The 19,558-nt window shown below is 42.3% G+C and overlaps 1 protein-coding gene across 2 annotated transcripts; it reads right to left on the bottom strand.

The window, feature by feature from the left end:
• Nucleotides 1-801: 801 nt before the first annotated feature.
• On the bottom strand, nt 802-10,914 carry ATF3 (activating transcription factor 3). Of its 2 annotated transcripts, XM_049833851.1 has the most exons (4): nt 10,637-10,914; nt 5,662-5,905; nt 4,607-4,714; nt 802-3,665 (listed from the first exon to the last, which is right to left on the bottom strand). In XM_049833851.1, the coding sequence occupies exons 2-4, from the start codon at nt 5,899-5,901 to the stop codon at nt 3,468-3,470; spliced, it is 546 nt and encodes a 181-aa protein (XP_049689808.1). In that variant the 5' UTR covers nt 5,902-5,905; nt 10,637-10,914; the 3' UTR covers nt 802-3,467. The 2 variants fall into 2 exon arrangements, with proteins under 2 accessions (XP_049689808.1, XP_049689809.1); XM_049833852.1 differs by lacking the exon at nt 10,637-10,914 and having other exon boundaries at nt 5,662-7,125.
• Nucleotides 10,915-19,558: the final 8,644 nt, after the last annotated feature.

The raw sequence follows: 19,558 nt of genomic DNA, 5'->3' as shown, positions 1-19,558 counted from the left end.
CACAGTAGCCTAGGTCTTTCTTGCAGCTGATAAAATTTTTAACTAGCTTTTGCAATAGTGCAGTGGATTTCCTGGTTCCTGGAGGTCCTAGCCTTTTATCTGACCTCTGTATTACAAGTTATGATTGCTAGTAAAGGATTGAAGCTAAAAGATTTCATCCACATGGCCGGCTGTCAAAACACAGGGACTTCTGTCTGAGTGTAGATACTTACTTTAGGAAAGGAAGGATAGAACATCTTGTTCATCTTTCCTCATGCTTCTCCACACACACACCCGCACCCGCACCCCCCATCCCCCCCCCCCCCCCCCGATGCACAGAGGAAAAAACCCAAAGCCCTAATCATGCTATGCTTCTTTAGTACCTTCCATATAACCATAGAAAGCAATCTATAAATATTAAAACTTCACAGCAGCAAAAGCATTAAACCCATTTGGTAATCAGATAGCTGAAATAACTATCAGCTGGATGGTTGCAAGGTTAGGAAAGGTTCAGGAGTTCTAATTTCCAGTCCTTTAATCTAAGCCCTAGGCCACAAATAAGAAATTAGCCTGGAATTCATCATCAACCTTGTAATAACAAAACTTTGTTTATACCTTGACAAGCAGTGAACAGTACCAATTTTGCTTTATAAGATGCTTACTGTTGCAAACCTATAAATTTTTTGCTTTTTAATCTCTCAGTGTTATTTTACGAAAATTAAGTTGCTTCTGGGCCTTGAAACTTAGAATGAATTAAATGACACGTGAATAAATATATATTAATTCTTTTTTATTAAAGTATCAAAACAAACTTGAATAGAAAACAAACTGCTTTTAATGCATTTTAAGGGTTCTCCTGAATAAAGTATACTTTTTAGAAAACTCATGCAACATACTGTTCCTTTCTAGGTGTTTAAACACTCTTTTCCTGGCCACAGTCAAATGAACTTGAGTACCATCATTTCTAGCGTAGCGTGCAGGAGCACGCATGCACACACACATACAAAAGCAGTAGAAAGCAGCTATATAAAGAAATAAAAATAGATTTTCTTCTGACAATAGTAGTGGTACCATATTAACATTTGGCATGCTAAGTAAATAACATCAAGCAAGAAAAGCATGACGCCTGCGTCACCAGTGATATGGTTAAAAGCAACCATACAAATTCCCTAAGGGAGACACATGTATTCTGTCATTATATTCTAATCTCTGTGGTAACACTTTATAACAGTATAGGAGGCAAACAGTTTTGTCTGCTGGTATTTGATGTGCAAAAGGCAAAGCCAAGGTGTACGATACCCAGATGATGCCTTAGTTTTGTATTTCCACATTACAGAAGTCAAATACCAATAAACATCATTTGACAAGTTTGTTGTAATACGCTTCATGTGTATCTGGTGTCTGATAAACAGCTGGTCCAATTCCCTGTGGAACTTGCCCTCTAAGCTAGAGAAGTTGGAGCAGAGGCTCCAAACTCTGCATACAGGACATGAATAAAACTCACTGAAGTCAGTGGAACTCCTTCCAACATACAGAAAGAGTGGATTCTCAGGACAGAATTGGACCTAGTATGTCATCTTTGTAATACATTCACTTTTCAGATACATGAAGCACATATCTTTAAAATGTGATATAGGACATTACAATATATCCAGATCTCAGGAAAATGTACTTAGAAGTTCTGTTGCAGAATATAATGATCGTATAAAGATCGGGTATGATATCTGATAGACTCATCTGGGACTTGCAGGGTAAGAAGCTTATGGCTGAGGTATCTTTAAGTTTAGCCTTTAGAACAAACCCACAATTTCAACACTGTGTAACTGGTGTAAAATATTATGTACTGTAAGCTTCATTCTTATTGTCTGCTTTGTTTAAATTGTGACATTGAACAGCTAGACACCACTGATGGAGGTACAGAATTTTGGAAGGTATAACGTCTGCACTCAGTTGTTGAAGACACTCAGTGCCTCATCTGTGGAAAAGATGAAGGATAAGTGTTTTCAACAGTGGTGTCTCAAATACAACTGGTGAAGTTTAGGAATATATAATATTAAACACCAAGAGATAAAAGTAAAAAGACAGCACAACACTTGTGTTTTCAGTTTTAACTTGCTCACAGTATTTATTAACTCTACTCATTATGGCATTAGTGATAAATAAGGATATTTTCTTTTACAAAAAAATTGTAAGGATATATTTTATAGGATTAAACAATCTGAGAATTTCACAGAAACATCAGAATTTGAACACTCATAGCTCCAACTGTTTTGTCCAGCAGCTCTTCTACCAGTTCAAAAACATCTAAGGTTAGTATTTAATAAAAACAATTATTCTCTACATCAAAACTCTTGCCTCCTTTAGATTCCAAGTAACTGTAGTTGTCACTTAAATGTAAAATAAAAGCAGCTGCAATCATAATTTTTCCCTCTGAATCACCTGGCAAAAGGAAGTAATCCTGACCAGGATGGAAAAAGGTTTGTCAAGCTCTTATGACTACAAGAGCTATCTGCATAAGCAGACCCACTGAAGTCCGTGGAACCTCTTATGTGAGTAAGGGTTAATAGCATGAATTAAGGCTTGTAGGATTAGATCTTAGATGTTGTTTTTTTTAAAAAACTTCTCATGATTTATGAGCCTGGGCTTCAGTCCTGTGGTTCTTTACTCAGGCAAAACCTGTATCAATATCCCTCCATAATTAGTTTCCTCCTTCCAGTGGGTCCAATTCACCGAGTCACCAAGTGGTGGAACAAGCTGCTCTTCAGCAATTCAAGGAAAAATTGTCGTCCCCAAAGGATAGTAGGTGGGGTTCCAGCTCATAAAATACAAACTTAGCTACATGGACATTTTGCAAGAAACATTTCTTTGTCACACCTACTAGGCTCTTCAAATTCAGTCTCTTGAGATGAGTCATAGAAAAAACCCACACAAGTGTTGTGAAAAAAAATGACAAAGCTTAGTTGGAACTAAAGGCTTTTTGTGTGTGTGTTAGGTTAGAATGCAACATTACGTATCAGTACATTCTGCCAGAAACCATGCTCCTGGAAACTTCGAAACTTTAAAAATACTCTCAGTCTCCTTTCCCTACCAGCAACAAGGAAAAGTAGTGTCCATCCAGCACAGCTGTCTGTACCATGTGCATCATTGGAAGTCATAGTGTTCTAGCACAAACATTGTGAGTGCAGATACTGTATACTAGCAGAGAGCTAAAACTTCTGAAGCTGTTGTCTGTAGCTCCTAGGAACAGCAAGTATGACGGGTGCAAAACCTATGTTTTGAGGCAGAAGACTCTTCAATTTGATTGAGACCAGATCTTCCAAGGGGAAGAATCGCTGTCAAGCCAAAATGATTCTTTCTGCTTAAGAAAGCAATATCTGCCCTTCCTAAAGGCTCTTGACTAATAGAATCCTACACATTATGTCAGATCCTCCGTGGATTCTGGTAGCTGTTAAAAACCACTATAAATATTTCCACGTTTGCCACGTCACTTAACCTTGTAATGTGCCTTCTTTGATCTGTTGAATAAAAAGATTCCTTTCATCTTCAGGTGTCCTTCCGTTTTGTGCCCTAACTATACACGTGGGCCTGTGAAGGTTTAGCATGTATATCAAATGCTGCTTCTCGTTCTTTAGCTCTTCGATCTGGGCTTTTAATTCTGCATTGATAGTTTCCAGCTTTTCTGATTCCTAGTCACAAAGGACAGACACAACTATTAGACTGAGTAGTTCAAACAGTTAATGGCAATGTTCATCTAATAGTTGCAGTCTTTTTTATTGCTGGGAAAGCATATGGCTAGCAGGGAAAGAAATTGCATGTTCTTAGTGTCCCGTAATGATGAAACTATACATCCCCCAGTTGATAATAGCCTAAAAACCAGATTGACAGTTACCTTCTTTGGCCTGTAGAGAAGTATAATGGTAGTTGAAAAGCCAAATTCAGACTTGTATTCACTTACAATGATAGCAATAATGCTTTGGATACCTCTCTTCTGCAAGATTATTCTGAACTTTTGGGGTCAAAAATTGACCCAAAATTATCTAAACTTCTTATTAACTCCCTGGAACATCATGTCACATATCTGTAAACCTATGTTCAGCTAACAAAGTAAGGACATAGCTTTTTTTTTTTCCCCCTACCCCTAGATATAGGAATAAAGACAGGCCTGATGCTGCTGTAATATAGTTGTATATCATGGCAGAGCAGGCGAAGACACAACTGGGGTCTTAGGACAGAGAATTTTGGGGTAAGCTGCTATGCCACTCATTTCATAAAGAAGTCAGAAAGTACTTGTTGGTGCTTTTGGGCTCTTGGTCTCCACAATGAATGTTACATGAAATGAGTTTTTACTTCTTTTTGTGTTCAGTGTACATGTTCAAATTGATATTATCCCCATAGACAAGATCAGTCACTGAAACAGTATTTCTTTTCGCTCCTACCATGCTTTCACTTTAGTCCAGTTTTAACCAGGTTTGGCTTTAATATATAGCACGTTAATTATTTTATAACTAATGGTTTGAAGGGTTTTGGGTGACATCTTTCTGTATTTCCTGCTGTGACAGTACCCCATGCTATCTGTTTGGATCCTGGCAGGATGACAGATTAAGAACAATTCAAGCCAGTCACTTACTTTCTGCAAACATTCTGTTTTTTCCTTCTTTTTGTTTCGGCACTTTGCAGCAGCAATTTTGTTCCTTTCCCTTCTTCGCTTTTTTCTTTCATCCTCTTCGGGAGAAAACTATCCCATAAAAACAGATACGCACAATCCGTAAGATGTTGTAAATACGTGACCTGTATTTTAATAACTTCTGCATTTTTAAAAGCAATACAGATAACGTTGTCAGTGCTCATCATGGGTTACATAAGAATGTGATTCTGACCTTGCTTGCCATACCAGTAAAATGGTAGTAACTCCATTAGAATCGTCAGTAAAACCTGACTGGAGTTTGGGTGGTTGTAATCCCTGTGATGGCTCATTTTAAATCAGTGGTACTCAGAAAAACTTGCCGAGTGTCCCCCCAGGCTGACTCCCACCCCTCCATCTTGCCTCTGTTTCCCAAGGAGGAAAAGGAGCGAGGGGCACAGGGAGCAGAGCAGAGGTGTCGTGAACGAGGCAGTGAGAGCACAGCAAACTAAAGGCAGCACTGAAAAGGGGATGGTAACGTGTTCCTTCAAGCTTTGGCTTGTTTCCTGGGGAGGCTCAGACCGAGGTGTAGCTGTTTCCCTAACTTAAGCTATTTTTCCACTTCATAAGAGAAATGTCTTTCACGGAGACTATTATCTTCAAGTAAAAACCTAGTGTGGACATAGCATGGCCGTGTCTATCTTAGTCTAGCCCATGTGGGTCCTACTGGACTCTCCTCAGTGAAATATAACTTCAGCAGTGACTTATTTCAAGTTCAGCCACAAGTAGGCAGGGAAACCAGATCAGCACTTGCTCTAATCACTGTAAAACACTGTCCTTGGTCCATAATAAAAAATAAAATATCCAACTATAGGCCTCAATGGAAATGAGAAATACCAGAGGGTTTCTCAGAAGCACTTAACAGAAAGCCAAGCAGCAGGCTTAAAAGGATCAGGTACGGTAGAGAGGGTTGTCTGTAGCTGATATAATTACTGGTCTTGTGGTGAAACTTTATTAGAGTATTAATCATTCACGCTGAAATGCTATTTAAAGAGCCATACCTCTGTCTTCATGATTGATGTTTCAATTGGCCTTTCAGAAACTGTCATCGTGTCCAGTGTGGAAGACATCCTGTGGGACTGACGCTTATTCTGAATGGCAAACCTCAGTTCCTCTTTCACCAGTGGGGTTAAATTTGTGAAATCATCAAACCCCAGTGACCCTGCAGGGGACAAAGTGGGAACAATTGCGGAGGCGCTGACTTCTAATGCAGATACCTGGCCTGAGTGTTGGACCATCATTTTGCTGAAAGGTAAAAAGAGATAATAATAATAATAGTCTTTCAACAACTTTAGAAAGGCAAATAATATTTCCTAAAAGTATGTTTCATACTGTGAATAATACTGTATTTCTTGCATTGCTTCAGTCCCCATTCCCTGTCTACCCCAATCTCTCACTAGAGACAAGCAGTTAAGAATTTAGTCACTAGTAAAAACTTCTACTTTATGTTAACTTAAAATTAGTATTTAAAAAAAAAATAACAGTATTAGCACATCACACAATTTCTAGGTCTTTCTGAAACTTAATATTAAGAAAAAATTGTGTGTATGTATGTATACTGTGAAGTTTTAAACTGGTAATGTGTGGCAAATGTGAATCGAGTGAACAGGAAGAGAAAGAGGATAAGGAAGAAAAATCAGAAAGCAAAAAAATATTATTATTTAAAGCACAGAAAGAGCTTAAAAGCATCTCCATCCTCAGAGCTATACTACCACAGATTCCAGCTTCAAATGGACAGAGCACACCTTGATCTCAGCTACATTTAGGCAAAGCTCAATGAGTTCTACTAGAAGCTGAAGTTTGCTAACCAAGACAGGATCTGTCACAAAATTATCATGCTCAATTTTATGCGGAGTTGTAGATCTGGTTATAAATGCCTGAAAAATGGTTAACAATAAGAGCTGGCACAAAGGTAAAAGTCTATACATGCTCTGGGGCTTTAAAGCACAGGCTGAGTTGGAGGAATTGAGTCATGAAAAACGTGAAGCCGTTTCTTTCATTCCTTTGCTCTTGTAAAATCTGAAACTGTCCTCATGTGCCCTCAACAAGAGGTTTGAAATTCTTAAATATTTATGGTCAGATCTCCTGCTGATATAAAACAGTGTGACTGAAGAGACTTTAGGGGAATTATGCAAATGGACACCCATGGAGGAACCTCATTTCTAGTAGTCTTCCTGAGAAAATGAACCTACCCAACAGTGCGCTCTACTTTCCTCTTTTTAATCATTCTTATTAATTTTTTAGCCAATTTTGGAGGGAGGGTGGCCCCCTGTATGCTTTGTGAAAACTGGTGACCCCACTGAGGGAGAAAGAGGCAAAACTCAGCAGTCAGCCATCCAAACATCGTGGGCAACCTAGCTAGCTGATGCACACAGCTCTGCAGGACACAAACCACCTCTCACCCAGAAGAGGCAAGATACAAGGTCTGGAAGAAAGCTGAGCACTTTTTGTGTGGGGCCCAAGGGACAAAAGGTGCAAATCTGTAGAAAACCAGATTGTATTACTACCCTTATTTATAAAGCAACTTGCGTTACATTGGATTTTACCATGTTGCTTTTCTAGTTTTCTTGGGGGGGGGGGGGGGGGGGGGGGCATGTACTATAGCTGTATGGGTAATTACAGTATGTGTTATCTACTCTTGATTAGAACTGTAATAATTACAGCAAAGTCAATTGTAATTAACTTAGTGCAGGTAAGCAAATAGTTGCCTCAGGATAGCAGTGTGGGTAAGTTAAATTTCTACATGGTCAACCCAGAACTGCACAGTTCCCCATACGCTACATCTGTAACCCAGCAATAAATGTTTGGGGTCACGTGCTTTGACAAGAAGATAGATTTTGCTCAGAGATATCTAAAAATACACTGTAAATCCACACTGGTGCAAATGAGAATAGAATCTGGTTCATCGCTAAGTGAGGTAAATATAAAAATCTGAGGACAGCGAATTGCCAGTTGGTAGAAGATACCATGACCAGCTGCAGAGTCTTCCTCACTTCTTCCTCACCCAGTCACCACAGAAGAGCTGAACATGTCCCAGAGTCTGGGAGTGAAATCCTGAACCCACTGAAATCAAGAGGACTTTTTCTGTTGACCTCAATGGGGTGAGGATTTCACCCATAGTTATTAAAGATGAGGAAATTATTTGGAACAATTTGTTATTCAGAAAGACCTTGGGAAATTTATGTAATTCTCTTCAGAAAGCCCCTGCTCATGAGTCACATTTAAAGTACTGATACGGTTTAATCCTATAATCTCAGAAAGCTAGCAGTTATTCTTTTTCAACAAGTCAGAAACAGCCCTATAATTTCCAGCTGAAGTCTTCCCAGCATTATTTACCATTTAACAACATTCAACTCATTTAAACAGGCTAATTCCAGATGACACTGAACCCCTCATTGCTAGCAGAAATTTCAGCTCTTTTCACTGAGTCAGTCTCCTTGGCTGCTGGCAATGGCTTCATTCAACAAAGTTAATTCTGTATGGTTCAATAAACCCAGGAGTCTTAAATTAACAGTAAAACTGTTTCTCCAGCCTACAAAATAATTAATTGGGCTAATAATTTTTGAGCTCTGGTGGTTTATTCAATTATTTGTCAGTTTAGGTGAACTTTTAATTAAGGTCAGCAGCAGCAACAGAGGAAACCAAGAATGTTTGTGCCCAAGAGACTGTGTTAATTGTGGATTTCTACCTGTTAGTGCTAAGTGTACCATAAGCACCACCAAAACCCTACTATAATGTCTCCAAGTACTATCATCCATCTGTCCTTAGTGTGGGGGAAAGAAAAAAAAAAAAAAAGCAAAAAAAAAAAAGCGGTAGGGTGCCCACAGGGAGGGGAAGCACAGAGCGGGAAGTGTCCTTGACCATAGAAATTTGCTGCTCTCCTGCCTGAACAGCTCACTGACCTTCCAGACATCCTGAAAGGCATCTCTATTTACTCAGACTTTAGGGAAGGGAGGGCCTACTGAGGGGCTGAGGCTTGTGTAAGGATTTCTGCCACGAGCAGAGTCCCATTTTGCAGAGCTGTTTGCCACTGGTTTGCTTTCCTGGGGCTCTTTCTTGGGGCAGGGCTTCTGGACAGTGCCTGATAGATAGGGTAGGCTTCCAGTCTACCACTGGGATTGTTAGGAGCCACCGTGATACAAATAACAAAAATAATCAGCCTTATGTCAAAGCTACTCAGTAAGCCGAATAGATTCCCTTTTCATAACAACAAGGTAGACGTTTTCCAACTTCCGAGGAACAAATCTTCTTTCAGAAATGTTTTGCAAGAAGGAAAATTAGGTTTTGCTATGTTAAAAAATGCAACAAGTTGCCCTTCCCTTTTCTCAATTTTTATATAGATTGTACCTCTGTCTATAAGCCATCGAGAGCACAATCTCGTTTTCTCTGGGTTTGTAAAGGCTGGGGAAACAGTAGGAATAAGAATATCAAGCCTTAAAGTGGGATTACACCTGGGCCTTTCTGATACGATCTTTGTTTACTTTGTTAGACCATGCACATGGACCTGGGCGCCAGGCTGCTTTGAGTACTTCTGGAGTTACTGACGTTGAAGGTGCTGAACATTTCACAGACCTGCACCGTAAAGGCCCAGCTTATTCCCAGTGTGAGTTAATGCTTCGTTACGTTATCCTTAGTTTTGGAATTCTCCAAAGAGAACAGCTTTTCTATTAATGGTACCCTCCCAATTCAGGTAGATTTAACCAACTTCATTCATTTGTTTGTCCCCTCCTTTTTGTTTGTTCTTTTGCTGATGAATCTTTCCATCTACAGTGAACTTTTACATCTCATCTGCCAGCATTTTAATTTCAGGACATACTTCCTAGCTGTGCATTTCTATTATTTAAGGGTATTCTTGTTTAGCGTTAGTATTAAAAGCGAGTACTTTCAGTCTCGTCCTTTTTTGCTTAACGGCAGATGGCTGGCTGTGCCTTTTGGTTTTATTTCTTCATATGAATTCCTTTTCCTCTGGTGCTGATGCAATAAACCCCGATAACCATTGAGGTTAATCTTAAACAGCATTAAGAGCAATTACGGTTCACAACCTCTGCGCACGCTGGTTGACCTTAAGCTTTCTGACATCCCACATCACTCCCGAACCGTTTTCTGTTGCCTTCCAGCTTCTCAGATGCTGTTACTAGGAGGAAAATTGATTTCCAACAGGAAACTCGTTCTCTGAAACACGTTTGCTGTTGGGTCACGCCTGCGCCTCGATTAGGCAACAGTTTAGCAAGCCTCCTCCGTGTCAAGACGCGGGGACAGAAAGAAATGCGAACGGCCCTGGCTCACGCCGAGACCTCCCGCTCAGTTGAAGCGCGTACAGTCGAGCCACCTCTACGCGGCCGAGCGGGGTTGCCCTTCGCCTGCCCGGTCCCGCCGCAGCTCCTCCGTCCCTGCCCCTGCGGACCCGCCGGGCTCGCGGTGCCGCCGCCGGCTGCCGCCTCCCGCCGCCGCCCGGCCGCTCTCCGGCATCCCCGCCGGTCCCGGGGCCGGCGCCGTCCCTCCGCCGCGGCCGCCACCGCGCGGTGCCGAGCGGCTCTGCCGGTCCCGGGGAGAGCCGGGGCTCGGCGGGTTCCCTCCGTCCCGGCGCTCCCATCCGGCGGCGGCCCCGGGCAGGGGCTTCTCCCCCAGATGGGAGCGCCGGGAGGGACCCTCAAGCCGCCGCCGCCGCCGGAGGACGGCCGGGGCCGGGTGGGGGGGTGGGGGCGAGGGGGGGGGGGGGGGGGGGGCAGGCTCCGGCGGCGGAGCCGGGGGCTTTCCCGGGGCTCACGGGAGGCGGCGGCACCGCCGCCCCCGACTTCGCTCCGGCGGCGAAACTTTTCCCCGCCGCGGACCCCCCCGTCCCCGTCCCCGTCCCCGCCCCCGCGGCGGGCATCTCTCCCGTGGCGGGACAACCTCCCACGGAGCTCAACCCCTCGACCCGCCGGCACGGAGAAACCTCGGCGTCTCCCCCCCCCCCCTCCTCCCGCTTCCACCTACCTTCTTCCCGTTGCTGCTGCTGCAGCTGTTTTCCCGGCCGGAGGGAAGGGGGTCCGTCCCCAGCCCGCACCGCTGCCGTCCCCGCTCCGCCGGGAGAGCAGCTCTCGCCGCTCCCCGCTCCTCTGCTTCTCGCTTGGGTTGCATCACCCCCCTTATATAGCCGAGCGGGCAGCTCTGGTATTTACTCTGGCGGCGAGTCCCGGGCTGATGTCATGCTATTAATAGCCTCTCCGAAAGAGAGGGAGGAGGGAAGCGGAGACCGCGGCGGTGATGCAAGGCTTCCCCGCCCGGCACGGCTCGGCACGGCCGCGGCACGGCGCGATCCGCGCCGTGCCGCGGCCGTGCCGAGCCGTGCCGGGCGACAGCGCAGGTTCCCCCGCACGGAGGAACATCTCATCGGCACCCGGAGAGACTCCGTCCTCTTCCCCCACCCCCGCCGCCTTGTTTCTTTCTTTCTTTCTGTTATTTTTTTTTTTTTTTTTTTTAGTTGAAGCTCCGGGGGTTTCTTTTTCCGGGCCGTTTTGCTGAGAAGAAATCAAAAGTCCCTCTCACGACAAAAAAAAAAAAAAAAAACAAACCCAAACCAACAAGTGGAGATTGTGTAGGTCTCGAAAGGACTGAAAAATGTGGTCTCGTTCTACAGGAAAAAAAATTGTTTAACGCCCCCCCCCCCCCCCGCTGCTTTAGATGATAGCTAAAAGTCCATTTTACGTGAAGAGGAGGCTTCAGTTTTTACTCCGAGGAGGAAAGACCCGTTTAATGAAATGATAGAAAGCTAAAAATAATGCCAGTTGGTTTTGGGGGGTTTTTGTTGTTTGGTTTGGTTTGGTTTTTTAAAAATCTTTTCTTAAAACACAACAACACATGATTTCCTTATGATTTCAGGGAAAACCAGGGAGTCCCTATAGAAGAGAGGGAAATACAGTGGTGGCTGTGGTGAAGGGGGTTTTGTTTTGTTCTTTTTTTGTTTCCATAGCTTCCTGGTTTGTTAAACAACAGACATTGCCTTCTAACAGCCCACAAAAGCGTTAGAAAATAAGTTGTGTCAAAAAAGCATTTACCCAGGAGAGACGCAAAAGCCTTACAAAGAGAGATGCACGGTGTTATCCAGTATGATAATATTCCATATATGATACATACGAACTCGTCATTAAGACAGTCTTCAAGTCTCTGTACTAGTCATGGAAAGACCAGGATAGCTCATGGTTGAGGGTGTTCTAACTAAACCAATACAAAATGTATACCTTCATATATAAAATGTATACCTTGATCAAGTGCTCTAACTGGTTAATTAATTTCGTAATGTTCAATGTGGCTGTATTTTGGTAAAAGGTAATGTGTCTCAGGTGATATATTCTGGGATATATTAACTGCTTGGAGCATTTTATCAAGGATACCGATTTCTAATACTATTTTGAAAGTCCTTCTGTATCGCCGCTCCGTGTGCGTCTGGCTGCCTGGGTATGTACGTGTATATACATAAATGTACACGTTGGCCACACAGACAGGAGTAGTAACCTTAGCTTTTTAAATGTCCCACTGCTAGCATGCTCAACTTTGCAAACTTAAAGCTCCTATTTTACATTGAATTTTCTGCTTTTGGGAAAAAAAGGAAAAAAAAAAAAAAGCTGGGGAAGGGAAGGAGTCTGGAGTAGTGACGTTGGCTTTCCTCCTGTGGAAGGTGCAGTTGTTCCCTGTTCTCCTCAAACAATGAAGTGCACTTCGCAGAGGGCAGGAGTGAGCTCCTCTGACCTACCTGGCAGCTCTCAGTTTACAGCTCATGCAAGCTGCAAGCTTTTCTTTTTCACTCACCTATAGATAAATCATCCTCAGCTCTTTCAAAACACGTTTATTGCCTTATCTTTATTAATCTAGGTAAATCAACGTCAAGAATAATGCCAGGCAAAAACTTTGCTCTTCAGAAGGGTCTAGAGCAAGCTTTACGTTTCAGCTCAGTGCAGCCTGTGAAGTTCTTTTTACTTCAGAGGCATAATTTTATAATTCATGCCGTGTTCAGGAACAGCTGGCATCGTTTTTCTCAAGCCTAGAAGAAAAAAAAAAAACCCAAAACCTCTCAAGCAGAGGCCAAATGTGGAAAATTTCTTCCCAACAGATAATTGGTTGGAAAGTTCTCAGCATGAAGTTATTGTGGAAACGTGTTAGCAACATCGGTTTTAGTGGCTATGAACAGGTGCCTGCTGTAATTTTGACAGAGATTTAGCAACTGTCCATTCTTATTTAGCTAGCTGTACCAGAAGTGGGAATTTATTTAGAGTATTTTCAGCTAAGCAGAGCAATGTCACAGAATAATGAAGGAGGGGGGGGGGAAGTAGCTCCCTCCTTCAATGTGGGCAGAAGTACCTTGGAAATCCAAGTGTTGTTATCCTGTTGTTAAGGGTCACTGACATCTACTCAACAATTGCAATGCTTTACCAAGCAGGCAGATGATTATTTTGCTTTGAAATCATACTATATTATACGAAACTAAAGCCAAGAGATTTGTTTGCTATCCAATGCTGTGTCACCACTGTTGGTACCATTATTGCCTGGGAGCTACAGCCTGTACTAAAAACTGACAGCAAACCAGTTGTGTTCATTCTTGAACTACTCCTGAAGTGAGCCAGCTCCACCCTGCAAAGCAAACAGAAAGACCGTTCCTCTGCGCATTTAAGATTAGGCCTCTGAAACATGTCCTGGCTTGAAATTCTTCAGTGAAAAAAGAAAATGAAACCACAGTGAAAAATAAACCCAGTTCCACTGTATCACATAGGTTTTACCCTGCTACCCTTTAGAACCAAAGCCAACTTGATTGCTGTGAAGATGGAGGGTCACACTACAGTTAAAAAAAATAAAAATTAATAATTAAGACTCTCAGGAAGTTAAAGTAAAACCCTCTCCAGCCACCAGATGCTCTGATGTTCTTTGCCAGTTTCATTTTCCATCTCATAAAATATCTTCCGTTTGCCTCCCTCTGAACATTTACTGGTCCTTTTCCATTTCGGTTCTTTTTCATCACAAGCTTCAGGGGCCAGTGCCCCTGAAACAGCACTCATTTCACAGAGGTGACATTCATGTACATTAATCCTACTTTCCCGTAGGCATGACCAGAAGACCAATGCGTATTGGGTCCTTCTCCCTCTGCAGAGACGTTAGGCTGCCTACCACCCCATGGTGTGGTCCTTGCAGCCCTCCAGGAGTCTCCAGTGTAGAGGAAAGAATTCTTTCCTTTACCTTTTCCTGACCAAATCCTGTCTCCACATCCCTTGAGACTACTTCATACACTGTGGGTATTTGCTTAAAACTAAAATATGGCTGTCTCCTTGCTAAACAGAGCTATAGACATCATTATACAGGGGAACAGACTCCCATCCTTCCAGCAAAAGCTTTCTGCTGTCTTCTGTCTTAACGCAACTATAGGATGTCAGTAAGAGTAACACAATTAAAATCCCTGCATCCCATCCAGATCCTGTGTTGGCTTATGGTCATGTAGTTCCATTAAACCTATTTGGTCCGGTGAAAATATAATGAGATGTAAATAAATAAGATGTGTAGTGATATCTTGAGTAAAACCTGTCTCTCTGTGTGCTTTGCGGTTTTAATTGTATTAACTTTTGAAATTACTGTAACAGTCCTGTAACTGACGGGTCCAATTTTTCCTTGCATGGCACATATATGAGCAAGGGGTTTCTGGAACTCAGAATTATGGTGTGGTAAAATCAGGACCGAATCAGGTTTTTTGACAATGCCTAAAAAAGTATTCCCTATTTCTGTGATGGGAATTAACCTTCACCATGATTTTTGCTATGATGTGGTACATTCAGGTCTCAGTCTCTGTGGTAAGACTCCCTTCTTCCCCAAAACATGTACTAATTTGAGACAGTTTTCCCATCTGACTGGACTAACACCAGAGTTGAAACTTGGGACTATTTTTGCCAAGGTTTAGATTGCTACTGCTTGGACTGCGGGAGTAATCTGCAGTAGAAGTAACATCAGCCATCCCCACCCAGCCCAGGGCTTTTCAGCTGCCGTCTGGGGACCCCTTAGGTATTTGTGGGCTATGTCCAAGAGTTTCTTCAAAAAGTGACCGAAAAAAAACCCCAAGCCTACAGTAGTGAGGGTCAAATTAACTCTGGGATCTTTGGATCTCTACAAGGCTAAGAGATCAAAAAATTGAAGGGAGTTAAAAACCGGAGTTAGAGGACAGACTCTCACAGAGGCTGTATGGCAGACCCTGCTACCACCTTACATTTAATACCACTCAAGTGGATGAGTATATGTCTTGTGGAAGGACATAAGTACACTACTTTAACTTCTTTTATTAACACTGAAGACGAAATTCATTTGCTCCTTGCTTTTCTTTCCTCAGCTGACCTTTCTTTCCTTACTGCCTGTTTCCATCGCTATCCCTCTAAATCCATTTATTCTCCATTTATTACCTCCTTTTGGACATCCCATTTCCTACTCTCTTTTGCTTTGTTTCAGTAATAGCCACCTTTCCCGTTTCCTTAAAACAGCAGCTTCTCCTTTTCTTTTGCCATTTCCCTGTTTCTTCTCTTCTCAGTTCTCTCTTTTCCCTCCCTGTATCCCTGGATACCATCATTCCTCTTTCTGTTCCCTTTTTCCAGCAATCTTTCTCCCATTGGTCCTTCTGCTCCTGCCCAGCAGCTTCCCAAGCTTAAATGAGTCATTTTAATTTTCTCTTTCGCTTTCTGTCATTTTACGTTTTGTTTCTCCCCTAATAAGATGGAGGCACTGATAACAAAATTACCAGTGGGTGCAACAGGATGTACATTTCAGGCCCAGATTCCAGTGCCCAAAATTACCATGAATTTTAGTGGAACCTTACTAAATTAAATGTTTTGCAAGCTTGTCAGTCATTATTATATGCAGTGCTTTGGGAGTGTGGGGTGGAGGGCCAAGTTATACAAACATCCCTCTTCTCTAGCTGAGGGACAGCCCTGCCGCTGGTCCAGTCAAGTATACCTTTAGTTCCCTTTTGCTGAAGCCTTTCAAGGTGTTTTTGGTTTTTTTATCAGATGGACTTTGTGCACCAGCATAGAAGCTGGCTAAGCACAATAACCTGTAATCACAATTTCAGATCTCTTTAGATGCATCCAGATAGTAACCAACAAGGAAAAGAGATCCCACATATGAAAGAATCACATATTAAACTAGACTGAATAAAGCAAACTCACTGATTCCACTGAACAAGAATAATGATAGGCCAGATATATTAATTGCCCTCAGGCATGTGTAAATTATATCTCCTTTATGGCGCCTTTATAGTCCCATCTATTTAATGGCAAGAAAAGCTCCATCTTCACAGATCCTCCCTTTCCCCTCCCCCTCCCCATCCTTTCCACCTTGTAAAAAGCATGCCAGATTTTGAGACCACTTAGACCACAAAACTCTCCTCTTGAAATTACTTGAAAGAAATGCTAGAAATTATTTGTTGAAGGTGTATGTTTCACTTAGGTGGACTAATGTAGTTATGGTTTGTCTGGCAGGTAAACACAGAGGGTGCGAGAAAGAGAGTGGAAGAATATGTCTGTTTTTACTGTGATAAGTTACAAATATTTTGGATACATTACAAAATCGTCATGCTGCTACACACAGATGCACACACAGACATACACGCGCACACAAATGGATACCCCCTATAAAATTACCTGTTCCCATTGATTGCAGCTGGAACTGTGCATGTATAAAGAATACTCTGGGACTTGATATCGTTAATGATACTTTAAACAGCTCTTCCCATCTGCCTGGTAAATATGTAAATTACAATTTGCCATAATAATTACAAATGAACATTTCTAATTATTAAACATTGATTTCTACATAAATACCATTTCAAATACCAACAATGTATGACACAGATTTGCAATCTACAGAAGATTCAAAACCAAGGCTGCCACTGCAGCTTTCACTCTGCTTATCATTTGTCCTCTCACCTACTTCACATGTGCCTTGCCATGAAAGGAACGCATGAATGATCTTAACTTGCAGCCTCTTATCTTCCCTGGTTTATTTTTTTGGCTTTAACTGTACAGTAACTTGCCCAGATAATAAGAACAAAGTGTAAGTAAAACAAAACCAACAGAGCTGCACACAGTTTTAAAATTAGACTGCCTCAATTGCAGTCACAGAAGCATTCCCTGAGCCCAAATGCTGACTGCTCTGTGGGCACGGGAGGCTGCCAATGAGGCCACCTCAGCAACGGGGGAAGATGCAGGGTGTCACTGCACCCACCTGGGGTTCCCAAGTGACGTCAGTCCGGTGGGGAACGCCACCCGCTGTGGGGTAGGGTCTGTCTTCTGTCTGGTGACTCTTCGAAGCCGAACGGTTACAGAGAGAGAAAAGTGGACTGCAGGGTGCCCCTTGTCCAGGGCTTATCCTCACCACAAGGCTGTAAAGTCAGGCACCATCTGGTTTACTGTCTAACGGGCTCGTAACTTCATGATAGGACAGGTTGAGCAGGAGAAGTCTATCTAGAGTAAGATTCCCCAAAGAGCACAGCCGATCGGTTTGTGGTTGGATCATTTCTCCTCAGACAGAGGGGCCATGAGTTTCATCCTTCCCAGCCAGAGGTGAAAACCCCACTCAGGTCTTTCCCTCCAGACCAAGTGCTCGCACTGATGGTATTTTATTAAAAGACCAGCTCAATCCCTCGTCCAAGTTTAGAAGGGACAGCTGGGGCCATGAATGCCCCAATCACCGTGATGCTTAACTGTAACCTGCATTGCAGGTTAGATGGTAAGTGGGAGAGATGGGGACGTTCATTTTCACCATGCCCAGCCTCCTTCTGTGGAGCCGGGCTTTAGTCCTTCTACACTGGAAATAATTATTAATGAGGCAGATGAGGACAGTGCTGCTCACTGGACTGGGAATCAGAAAATCAGAGGGCTCCTTATTCAACGTCTTTGTGATTTTGGATAACCTGATGGTCTTCCTTTGGTTCTGTTTCCCAGTCTGTTGAAAAGGGTAACAGTATTTTACATTCTAGGGTGAAGTAGCTGAGATTCCCAAATGGAAATCATGGATAAGGCTGGTGTACTTTATTTTTATGTCTAATTTTAATTAGCACTCTAATGGGCCATCAGACCTGGGCCTTTTGTTGCTGGATGCTCTCTAGATGCATTATTATCTATTCTTACTATTCAGTGTGTGTGTCACAGTAGTATTTAGCAGCCCCAGTAGGGATTCTGGGTGTTACATGCAAGAGTTTTATATTGAGCTCTAAAAGGGATGACAATCTGTCAACTGTCAAACAGAAGCTCAGATTCAGCACAGCTATTAAATACATGGCTGAACAGGCCCTGTCCAAAAGCCTTGTCTAACCTAAGACTTGCTGTTAATGAAGACCTAAAATAGCCTTTATAAATATTGTAACTTATTACTGTGGAATTATATTTCTTCTAACACATTTGGGATGAAAGCACCTGACAAGGTATGATATTGTGGTCTTTTGTCAAGGTCCTTATTTTGGCAATTTTCTTATACGTATGGGCTGATCAATTAATTTATTAGAGACCTTTGAAGTACAGTAATTACTGTTATTTTTCTAAAATGACAAAGGTTTAGAATTCAAGTAGATGCTGAATTATTAAAATAAACCAAAACCTAAGAACTTTAAAGAGACCTAGGGCACAAAAGCAAAGTTTGACATAGAGAACGCAAGCAGAGTGTTTTGTCCACCTCTTAACGCTAAAGTCTGCATTAACAGTGGATGTTAGAGGAGTGTCTAGTTAGTAAAAAATAAGTTACACTATATCTTATAACCATCTCTAAGGTAAATTGTCTTTTTATTATTCTTTTTTCACTCTAATTCTAACGTTTGTGACTTATCAAATCATTCAAGTCTACTTTTTCAGAAGGTTGTTCAGAGGTAAACATTTCCTGCACTGAACTAGGAATGCACAGGATTAATATCTGGCCGTTTGCACGCACCATCCCACATGCCCAGATGAACTCCCGTGCATTTGAGGCCATAGGCTTTGCCGGCTGAAGCGTTCTTGGAAGCTTTCCACTCTGAAGTGAGTCTCCTTGCAGCAGCAGGAATAGCTAATGTGTGTCGTGTATAAGCAACGATGACTGGTCAGAAAAGCATTTTCTGGGAGTTTAACGATCAGTTGGAAGTGTTTTCATCCCTGTATCTGTGCTCAGCTTGTCATTTACTGACAGGAAAAGACTTTTCCATCAGGCATTTTTACTGTTATACTTTGTGAAAATGTAAAACATAAAGAAGAAGAAAGGATCAGCTCTGTTTTACTAGTAAAAATTAAACTCCAAATGTTGCAAATAAGAAATAGTAGTAGAAGTAGAAATAGGACTGGACCCAAGGCCCTGGGGACTGCAGCAACCAGAACGGGGAGGTAGGAGAGCTGTTGTATATAAAGAGATTTTGCAAGCTAAATAAAAAGAGGAGAGAAGCAAGAAACTTTGTCAGGGCAGCTGCAGGAGAAAAAGACTTTTGGTTAGTTGATTCTGATCAGTTTTGTATGAATTGCTATTTGTTATTAATGGGTTATTTTGTCCCATGTTCTACAGAACCATCTCAGGCTCTTCACAGCGTACGAGCAAATGTAAGAGTAAAGCAGACTTAGAAATATGATGGAGTTACTAAGCTACTCTAAAGAAACAAGATGAAATGGATGATTTTCTAAGTTAGGCATCCTTCTAAACTAGCAAGTCTATACCTTATAACTTCCCTATATTTTTTTGGCACTGCTTCCTGGGACTAATCAAATCATAATTTGTACAAGCATATGTAAGATCTTGCTTATGCTACAGCTTCAAGGACCAGGAAAACCAGAGGAAATCCTGCCGACCAGAGGGAATCAGTGAGGGGAAGCAGAATACTGGTTAGTGCAGAAGAGGGCACTTTGGTGGTTGTTTCTAGAGACAGAAAGCTGTCCTGTG

Source organism: Accipiter gentilis, chromosome 30, assembly GCF_929443795.1.
Source record: "Accipiter gentilis chromosome 30, bAccGen1.1, whole genome shotgun sequence".
NCBI classification, from domain to species: Eukaryota; Metazoa; Chordata; class Aves; order Accipitriformes; family Accipitridae; genus Astur; species Astur gentilis.
This window is presented reverse-complemented; position numbering and strand designations above follow the sequence as displayed.

Excerpts from the sequence above, each read along its gene's own strand:
- ATF3 (XM_049833851.1), bottom strand. The coding sequence starts at position 5,901 with ATGATGGTCCAACACTCAGGCCAGGTATCTGCATTAGAAGTCAGCGCC. Across the intron at positions 4,715-5,661 it reads CATCAATCATGAAGACAGAG|TTTTCTCCCGAAGAGGATGA; the intron begins GTATGGCTCTTT and ends TTTATGGGATAG. Across the intron at positions 3,666-4,606 it reads AAACAGAATGTTTGCAGAAA|GAATCAGAAAAGCTGGAAAC; the intron begins GTAAGTGACTGG and ends CTTTGTGACTAG.